The 9,680-nt window shown below is 48.6% G+C and overlaps 1 protein-coding gene across 1 annotated transcript; it reads right to left on the minus strand.

Annotated features, from left to right (window-relative positions):
* Positions 1-7: 7 nt before the first annotated feature.
* On the minus strand, positions 8-5,738 carry LOC135979850 (class I histocompatibility antigen, F10 alpha chain-like). The gene is made up of 5 exons (XM_065580017.1): positions 5,723-5,738; positions 4,374-4,649; positions 2,473-2,748; positions 617-718; positions 8-204 (listed from the first exon to the last, which is right to left on the minus strand). Exons 1-5 carry the CDS (start codon positions 5,736-5,738, stop codon positions 164-166), a joined length of 711 nt encoding a protein of 236 aa, XP_065436089.1. The 3' UTR covers positions 8-163.
* Positions 5,739-9,680: the final 3,942 nt, after the last annotated feature.

The raw sequence follows: 9,680 nt of genomic DNA on the forward strand, positions 1-9,680 counted from the left end.
GGTACTAGAGCAATAGTTGGAGATTTCCCGAAAAGCCTCATTGTAGACAAGGTCTATGAGTGGGAGCGAGGATCTCCTGTCAGTGGCTCCAGGCTAAAATCCACAAGCAAATACTGATGGCTGTTCAGAGATGGTCACTTGAAAAGAGGCGATGGGTCTCTTGTCACTTACCCTGAGCTACAGCGTAGCCGTCTCCCGTCCTCCCTGCAGAGAGAAGGCAAATTTCAGTGAATGCAGCTCCCGAGATAGGAACCGACTCCGATCTGTGTCCACAGCTCAGAAACAGGGCCCCTGGCCCAATATAGACCCCTGGCGCCAGTAATGGACTCAAGGTCCCAGGCGCTCACGATCGGCAGGAGAGAAAGACACGAGACAGTTTCCAAAGATCTCAGTCCACTGGCTGCTGGGCTCGCTGGAAAACCAAGCCTCATATAAACTGTAACCCGCACCCAGGTTCTGGGTCTGGCCCTCCAGCAGCTCCCATGGGGGTCATTAGCTCAGTCCCGCAGTGGGACAGTCACACAGTACTGACACTGGCTCCTGTATTGCTGTTGGCCTTAGGTAGGTGTGCAGGGCCCGGCAAGTCCAGGGAATGCCCCCAACCCAGCCACTTTACCTGGGCATTGCTTTTTCCAGAAGAATACTCCGACTATAACACCAATCAGGACAGCTGCAGTGATAACTCCAGCCACAATGGGAATCAGACTATTATTTGGTTCTGAAATGGAATGGAGAGAATGAGCAATGGGGAAAAATCCCCCACTAAAACCCCCCTTTCATCCCAGTGCAGGGATCAGTCAGTCAGCTCCCCAGATAAGGGCTGAATCCTGCAACCATCCACCCCTTCCAATGCAGCCACCATGCACCTACCAGGCATTATACCCCACCACAGAAAGTCCTGGACACTAGACCCAGCCTCTACCACTTCAATTCATAATAAATATTTAGCACTTAAAATAGAAGACTTTTATAACATTAATCAATCTTCATAAACCTAATTATTAGAGAGAATTAATGTCAGTATCGTCCCTAAACGGGAAAGGGGGAACACTTGCTGAAGATCACACAGAGTCAGTGAAAGAGCCAGGAATAGACCCCAGGAATCCTGACTTCCAGCCCCTCCTCCCCTAACCCACCTGCCCCCACTCCCCTTCCAGGAGTCCTGGCTCCCAGCCCCTAACTCCCCCTTGACCACCCTGACTTTCATGACTAATGGAACACAGTCCCATTGTGTGATTCTGGTGACAAACTGGAAATTGACCTCAAAGCTCTGGATTTCCCTGCCATGAATATAGTTAGATACAATGCGTGTTTTTTGAGGGGGCAGGAAGTGAAGAGGGGACAATAGAGATATTTTAATACTGTTCTTGGTTTATATGAACCTGTTAAACCCCAAGTTCTGTATACACTTTAAGTTTCATTAATCAGCTTCTACTGTTGTCTGAAAGATCCACATAATAATACAGCAAAAAGAAAAATATTTCTAAGAGAATAAGGAAATGTGGTTTATGACACAAAAATTGGCAGGGGACGTAGTAGCAGGATTATGATGTGAAACCATCTGTTGACTAGATTTCCAGTGCAGGCTGCCCTTTTAGAAATTGTTTGCACTTCCAAATGCTGCATTTTTCCACATCCCAATTAACCAAGCAAAAAGATGGGTAATAAATTCTCTCTCGACTTCCTTGTGCTAGGTGCATAGGAGACACTCCCCCGATGCAGGGCTCTAATCTGCCTCCTCGCTCCATTCCAAGGCCAGACCCTCTCTTCCAGCATCACTGCGCACAGAAACAAGCTGCTCCCAACATTAAACCTCTACCTCTGGCCACATGGGCCCATAGAGTCGTGTTTCTGAGAACCTGCTGAATCCTAGGACTAGAAGGGACCTCGAGAGCTTATCTAGTCCCATCCCCTGCACTCATGGCAGGACCACGAGTGCATGAAGTTGAGAACGGGCTGGAAGCTGAAGCAAGACCAACTCTGTCTGGAAATAAGGGGCAGATTTGAGCTTCTCCTGGGATGTGATAAATTCTCCATCCCTTGGAGACTACATCTGGAATGGAAATCTCTTTCTGAAGGATCAGCGCTGGTTTGCCCACAGATGACCAGACTGTGATTTCCCCCTGCCCTGGACTAGGCAGGAGCTCAGATCAGATGATTAGAATGGTCCCTTCAGGCCTTAATGTCTCGTTGTTAATCTTCTCCCTTCAGAGACACTGTATTGCTGAGATGTATCCAACAGCCCCAGAGGCAGCAAACTGGAGAGCAAGACATGAGCCCCAGGCACTGTGGGTCCCAACTCTAGCACAAGAACTTGACTGCAGGGGGACAGAGCCAAAGAGGACAGGGCCTCACAGACCCTGAGAAAGTCCAGCTTCAGCCTATAAATCCGAATGAGAATTTTTCAGGGGTTGAGTTTAATGGATTCCCCCTCTCCCACTAGGAAAACAGACAAACACACAAACTCCTTACCCCAGGAGACAGAGAGTGGCTCTAACAGGCTTTCATGCTCCACGTGACATGAATAATGGGCTTTGATCTTGGGATCAATCTCCATTGTCACCCAGGTCTGGTAGGTCCCATCCCTATTGGGTAGGATGCCTTCAGAGTAGGTCTCCTGCTGTCTGCTCTCCCCATTTTTCAGCCAGGTCACGGTGATGTCCCGGGGGTAGAATCCACTGACCTTACAGGAGAGGGTGGTGAGGCCGTCATGAGATGACCTGTCGCTCACTCTAGCTGTTGGACACACTGGGAAAAAGAAGAAACTCAAGTTAGGTGTTTTCAAGCTCTAATCCAGGCAGCATTTTCTAGAGCTTTGCAGCATGAAATTCTGAGACCCGAGCAGTGGGAGAGGATGAGAGTCCATGAGACAGAATCCCTCTGATGAGAGAGAACCACCATGTTAGAGGATTTCTGTGCCGAATTCACAGCATCAGCAACGGTGAATCCTGAATCCAGGTCCCTGACCTGGCCTCTGCTCCAAACCACAGAGACACAAATACCTTGACAGGTTTCACTAAACTCCAGATACAGGTGTCAATCACATGCTAGGTTTGTACCCATCTCCTCTCAGTCCCTGGATTTGAAAGAGAGAAGAATCTTGCCCTGGCCAGGGAGCAAAAACTGGACTGGATAAACTGACCAATTAGAGACGGAAAGGGCCCATTAAACAAAAAGTGACACACAGTGCTAAATTGCCCCTCAAACGAGCTAATATGAATTGACTAATTTCTTGTAGGTTGTTACCAAATCTATTTACCCCAATATTATGGATTTCAAAAGGAATTATGCTAATGTTGAAAAATCAGTTTCCCAGCCCCCTGGCATTGAAATACACATTACAATGCTGTGTATGGATTTTTCTTGTTGGCATTTGTAAAGATGGCAAAGGACAAGATAATGTTCTGCTGAGGTTTGTGAGAGAAATAAGCAATTAGTATAATTGTTGCAAAAAACTGGGTAGAAATTTCAAGTAACCTTGAACAGCAAGTGCAAACTGTTTGGGAAGGGAAAGATCAGGGTGTGTAATGATGCTAACTAATCTGGGAAATGTGTGTGTATGGTAACAGACAAGGTACATAAACGGGTAATAGTGAGTTAACATTTTGAAGCAGGCTGTCCTCCTGAGTTGGAGTGTTAAAGCATTTAACCTCTTCCCTTCTATGTTTGTGATTAATCTTTAACTAAAAAGCTTTGGTAATAAATTTGAGTGTGATTATCTGGTGTCTTATTGATAAAAGAATCAAAAAGTAAGTATGAAAGTGTTGTAGCAAAGGTAGGTCTTGAGGGGGAAAACTTTAAGGACAAGGGGAGCCTTCTTCCAGGTTAGTATGGGGAGGGCAATTCCACATGTAGGGAATGGCATGGAAGGAAGCACATAAATGACTGTAGGAGAAGTTTGGCAACAAGGACAAAGCTACCATCATTGATGGAACACGGGCTGGGGGCAACACAAGAAATATGATGGTACAGACAGTGAATGGGGAAGAATTACATGGTGAATGAAGCTGGTGTCCATAGAAGTGGCACTTCCATAATTAAGCAGAGTGCTCTAACATGCACAAGTACAGATTGCCTTGATAACGGCTGTGTCACATCAGAGGAAGAGGTAGAATTTGTGATGTGAAGTTGCGCTCATTTGGTCAAGTGGCTCTGGAGATGCAGCTTCTCTACAGTGAACTGCTTTTAACATTTTCAATTTCTTATCTTTTTTTCCAGCAGAACTGATGGGGAAGGGGTTGTTTCCCCACCTATCCCTGGTGCAAGGTTTGCTGAATATCCGCCTACCCATCTGCTCCAGTTTGGAACTGGGGCTGGGGAATGGAGATGTAGCCAGTAGTGTCCCCCTAGGTGGGGCTTGTCCCCCGCCTTACCTTTCCTCTGTAGAGTCTCCTTCCCGTACTCTAGAGCACTCCTTAGCCAGGAAATACAATTCCCCTCCACGTAGCGTTTCCACTGCTGGTTGTCATTTACTTCAGCCTCCCATCTCCTCTTGGTGATCTGAGCCCCAATATCTGCTGCTACCCAAGTCATGGTCTCCTTATCGAAGGTAAGAAAGTCTCGTCCGTCATATGAATCCTGGTAAAACCCCTGAATGCTGTTGTCTTCCCGGAGATCACAGCCGTATATCGTCTGGATGATGTGAAACCCTGAAACACAGCTGAGGGTCAGAAGCAGTCTCTCTCTGAAAATCTCACCAAGAGCCCACTGCAGGTAGCCCAGTGGTTCTTCTTCTTGCTACTGGGCCCTCCCTCCCCTGAGAAATGGGGTTCCCACTTATGCTGTTGGGTCCTACACCCTCCCAGCTCCTTTCAGGAGGGAACCCAAACCCGCAGGGGGCACCCTCTCCATCTGTTGGGTCTTGTACACTAAAGAGCCCCCACTGCAGAGAGCTCACAACCTTCAAGGAGTACCTCACTGCTGCTTGTTCTTGTATGTTCCCTGCAGGAGGAGCAGGGTGGCACAATCCCAAAGGGAGTACTCCGGATATTGCAGGGATCTATCCCCTCCAGCTCTCTTCTGCTCTCTGAGGATCCCCCCAGTTCTCGTAGTCAGGGTCATTCTGGAGAAGAGAGGGAGTTCAGGGTGTCTGTACCCCACTCTCTTCTGCTCTGGTTGTATTAACTTTGCAGGGTCCTCAGGATCACTTGGTCCCCCACCTCCGTCATTGACAGTACCCCCATTCCCCTGTGAGGAGGGGGTACAGGTCTGTCCCCCACACTAACCTCTGCTCTGGTTTAATGACCTCACAGAATGCCCAGGGTCACTCTGTTTCCCTGCCCCATCTTCTCCGTGCCCCCAACTCAGTCTAGGAATGGCAAAGAACCAACTTCATATGCTTGGCCTCTTATTCACATGGCCACTGTTTCAAGGTGATTCCCTGTGAGGATCAGGCCACTGACGGCCCTTAGTTCAGCTAGCCACCATTTTCCTACAGCCAGGCTAATCTTCACAACGGCCCCCATCTCGCACACAACCAAGAGCAGACTCAGTTAATGGAGCCACCCCTGGGCTGATAGGAGGCAGGGAGGGAGACTGGGGGGAGGGAAGGGGGATGGGGACAGGAAGGAGAATTTAGGGGAGCAGGAGAGAGGCTGTGGTGAACAGAGAACAGTGTGGGGATCACGAGGAAGACTGAAACGTGGGGAAAGGATCAGACCCCTAGCTTGGCAAACTGGGTAGAACTCACACAGGGTCCCAAATATTTTCACACCTCCCTCACCCTGCATTAGATACATCGAGGTAAATGCCAAGATTTTCAGCAATGACTAGTGATTTTGGGTGCCTGACTGAGACCCTTTAAAGGGGCCTGATCAGAAAGTGGGAGCACCCGGCCTCTGAACATCAGACACCCAAAAATCACTAATCACTTGTGGAAAACATTAAAAGTAACAACAGCTACAGAAAGGTTAGTAACCATTTTTTCTTCTTCAACTGTTTGCACAAGTCCCTTCCACGTTCGGGGACTTCCAAGCAATACCGTAAGAGGTGGGCTCGGAGTTCATGGACACATGGATTACAATACTGCCCAACCAAACCCAGTGTCATCTCTCACTTGGTGGGTAATGGCGTAGTTGGAAGAAAAAGTACGTATTGACGCCCAGGTCGCTGCTCTGCAAATGTCCTGGATCAGGCCTGGGCCATGAACGCCACTGAGGAAGCTTGTGCTCTCACAGAATGGGGCGCAAGGAAGGCAGGTGGTGGGACACCTGCCTGCTCGTAGCACATGTGAATGCACAATGTAATCCACAATGAAATTCTCTGAGCCAAAAGGGGTAGGGTTTTCATCCTATCAGAGCGGTGTGGATTTATGGATCAGCTTAGGACACCTGCCTAACATCCAGAGGGTGGAGATGTCATTCCTCCCTATTCTTGTGCGGCTTGAGGAAGGGAATGGGCAGGAAAATACCCTGATTACTATGAAACTCCAAGATTACCTTTGGGAGGAACATGGGGTGGCGGCAACGTTGTACCTTGTCGCAGTAGCGTAGCCGGGGGGGGGGGGGAGCAGGGGGAGCGGCCGCTCCCCCCCTGAGCAGAAGCTGCGCCTTTTTTGTGCTCCGACGCCTTTTGCTCCTGCGCTGCTGCCGGAGTGGAGCATTTTTTTTTGCTCCCAGCGCCTTTTTTCTCCCGACACTTTTTGCTCCCGGTGCCTTTTTTTAGCTCTGCTCCCCGTGCTCTTAACCTGGCTACGCCACTGCCTTGTCGTTAAAGAACACTGTATATGGAGGTTTTGACATAAGAGCTCTAATCTCCGAGCCCCTCCTGACTGAGGTAATTGCTACCAGAAAGGCGACCTTCTAGGAAAGGTCCAACAGAGGGCACAATGCTAGAGGCTCAAAGGGAGGCCCCGTGAGCTCTGACAGGACCAGGTTTAAGTCCCCCAGCGGGATGTTGTCAAGGCTGATTCCCCACTCTGGCATTTCGAGTGCAGAAGGTGGGAGCCTGCAAGGACTCGAAAAATTAATACTGGCCACTCCAGCCTGGTAATGCTGCCACCACCCAAGTGAAAATCTGCCTTTTGCCAATCCAGAAGAACTCTCTTGGGAAGTTTTTCTGGGGCCCCTCGGCTTTTCCACCCCTTCTTCGGGAAAGCCAAGAAAGGAAACAAAAGAAAAGGAGAACCCAGCGGTTGTATTAGCTGATTAATATATGCACTACCTCTTTACCTCATAAGACACAGAAATCAAGTCATGTTCTAACAAAAAGGAAATTTTATTTAAAAAAAACTTGGAAAACTTAGGTTATTGCTAGATCTTAAAAGAGCAACTGCAAGGATTAATCACCAAGAGTAGCTTTCTTGGGATCCAGTTTAAAGGTTACAACAAAACAAAAGCATGTGGGGTTAGCACACAGGAATCCACAAGCCATAAAAAGAGATTGGCCTAATTGTGTCTACCTGAACATTTCTTGTTCTACTTCTGTCATAAATATAAAGGGACGGGGGAGAGGGTCTGATGCAGTGCTATAAAATCCTCTTACCAGTAAAGGGTTAAGAAATTCAGGTAGCCAGACTGACACCTGACCTGGCTGGCATCTGACCAATAAGGGGACAAGATACTTTCAAATCTTGGGAGGGGGGAAGACTTTGTGTGTGGCTCTTTGTCTGAGTCAGAGTGATCTTGGGAGACAAGAAGTACCTGCAGAAAATCAATCTCCTCAACCAGTCATCTTCCCACCAAACCTCACTTTTCTAAAGTAAGTTTAGTCAGCATTGCAAGTAGGTTTCTGTTTGTTTTGTTTGGTGAGCTTTCCCTTTGTTAGAGGGAAGGGTTATTCCTGTTTTTTTCTGTAACTTTAAGGTTTTGTCCAGAGGGGGAATCCCTCTGAGTTTGGAAACTGAGTACCCTGTAAAATAGTTACCATCCTGATTTTACAGAGTTGATTTTACCTTCTTTGTTTTAATAAAATCCTTCTTTTAAGAACCTGTTTTCTATGGTTTTAAAACCCCGGGAGTGGGTTTTTAGATCACGGTGTAACCAATTGGTTAGGAGATTATTCTCAAGCTTCCCAGGAAAGGGGGTGTAGGGGCTTGAGAGTGTATTTTGGGGGGGAAGGGGAACTTCAAGTGGTTCCTGTCCCGGATTCCTGTTTAAAACACTTGATGGTGGCAGTGAGAGAAGCATTTCTCAGGGTGCAGGGAATTTTGTACCTTGGGGGTTTTAACCTAAGCTGGTAGAAAAAGCTTAGGAGCTCTTCATGCGGGTCCCCACGTCTTTACCCTAGAGTTTAGAGTGGGGAGGGAACCTTAACAACTTCCATATCGGTGGTTCCAAATGAGTAGTTTCTAGGTATGATCCTGATGATTTTTCATACCTGGCCCAGAGCTTTTTACGGCATAAGTACTGCCCTGTCCCTCTGCAGCCAAGAGAACAAAAGACCCACACACCCAGCACTTTTCCCCACTTTGAGAGGGTACAGCTTCCTTACTGGTTCCCCTGGTCAGGTGCCAACTCATTTTAAGCTTACCTCTTAACTCTTTACAGGTAAGGCAGTTAGGGTACCGCTGCTAAGGAGGATTCCATAGCTACTGAATGGTTGGGGTGCTACCCCCACTCATTTATCACAGATGGGTTCCCAGATTTGTGGGTACAGCCTTTCAAAGCCCTCGAGGAAGGGAATGGACATTTCATGTGAAAAACCTGACTGACCACCCAGCAGGGGTAGAATGCGGAGATCGCTCCTAGGTGTACCTTAACGGATGAAATCGCTAGACCTGGCTATTCCCAGACGGTTCTGGAGTATCTGCTTCATCTGAGAGATGACTCAGTGGGTGAGGAGGCAGGGGTGCCGGAACAGGGGGACCAAGGGGCCATGGCCCTGCCACTTTAGCAGCAGGTGAGAGCGGGGGGAGGGGAAGGGGAGGAGTGGGCAGAGCCTGAGAAGAAGTGAAGCGGGGGGAGGGGAATTGGGGAAGAGGCAGAGTCACAGTTTCAGCACCGGTAGCCCCCCCCCACTCATAGGGAGATTCTGGCACCCCGCTGAGAGGCCTTGCAGGGTAGACCAAATGGAGAAACGCTTCCACTTGGCAAGGTAAGTAGCTCTGGTAATTGGATTCCTACTGCCTAGCAAGACCTAGCAGACCTGCTCCGAACAGGCCAGTTCTGCAGGTTTAAACATGGACCTGTCAGGCAGATGGAGCATTTGGCCGCGATCTTGCGAGACCAGGTCCAGAAGGGGAGGGAGCGGCATTGGAGTTGTTACTGACAGGTCTAGAAATAAGCCAAACTAGTGCTGATGTGGCCAGGCTGAGGCTATGAGAATAACCTTCGCTCTTGATCTTCAGCAAGATCTTGTGCACAAAAGGAATTGGGGGGAGAGGGGGAAAGGGGAAAGGCGCAGAACAGGTGATTTCTCCAAGGGAGTAAGACAACATCTGTGAGTGAGCCCGGGTTGCAGTCACACAGACAGCAGAACGGCTGACATTTCCTGTTCTGTCTGGTCATGAACAGGTCTACGAGGGGAGTACCCACCACTGGAAAATGGTCCTTGCTATGTTGGGGCATAGGGACCATTCATGGTGAGAAGATCTGAGTTGCCAGCTTGTTCTGGGCTCCCGAAAGGGGAGAAGCTTTGAGGTGGACTGAGGGCTTTATGAAGAACTCCCACAAGCAAATGGCCTCCTGACACAGTGGGGAGAAGAGCGGGCCGCTCTCTGCCTGTTGATGTAAAACATGGCT

Source organism: Chrysemys picta, unplaced genomic scaffold, assembly GCF_011386835.1.
Source record: "Chrysemys picta bellii isolate R12L10 unplaced genomic scaffold, ASM1138683v2 scaf1302, whole genome shotgun sequence".
Classification (NCBI taxonomy): domain Eukaryota; kingdom Metazoa; phylum Chordata; order Testudines; family Emydidae; genus Chrysemys; species Chrysemys picta.

Excerpts from the sequence above, each read along its gene's own strand:
- LOC135979850 (XM_065580017.1), bottom strand. Across the intron at positions 719-2,472 it reads GCCACTCTCTGTCTCCTGGG|AACCAAATAATAGTCTGATT; the intron begins GTAAGGAGTTTG and ends ATTCCATTTCAG. Across the intron at positions 205-616 it reads CTGGAAAAAGCAATGCCCAG|GGAGGACGGGAGACGGCTAC; the intron begins GTAAAGTGGCTG and ends TTCTCTCTGCAG.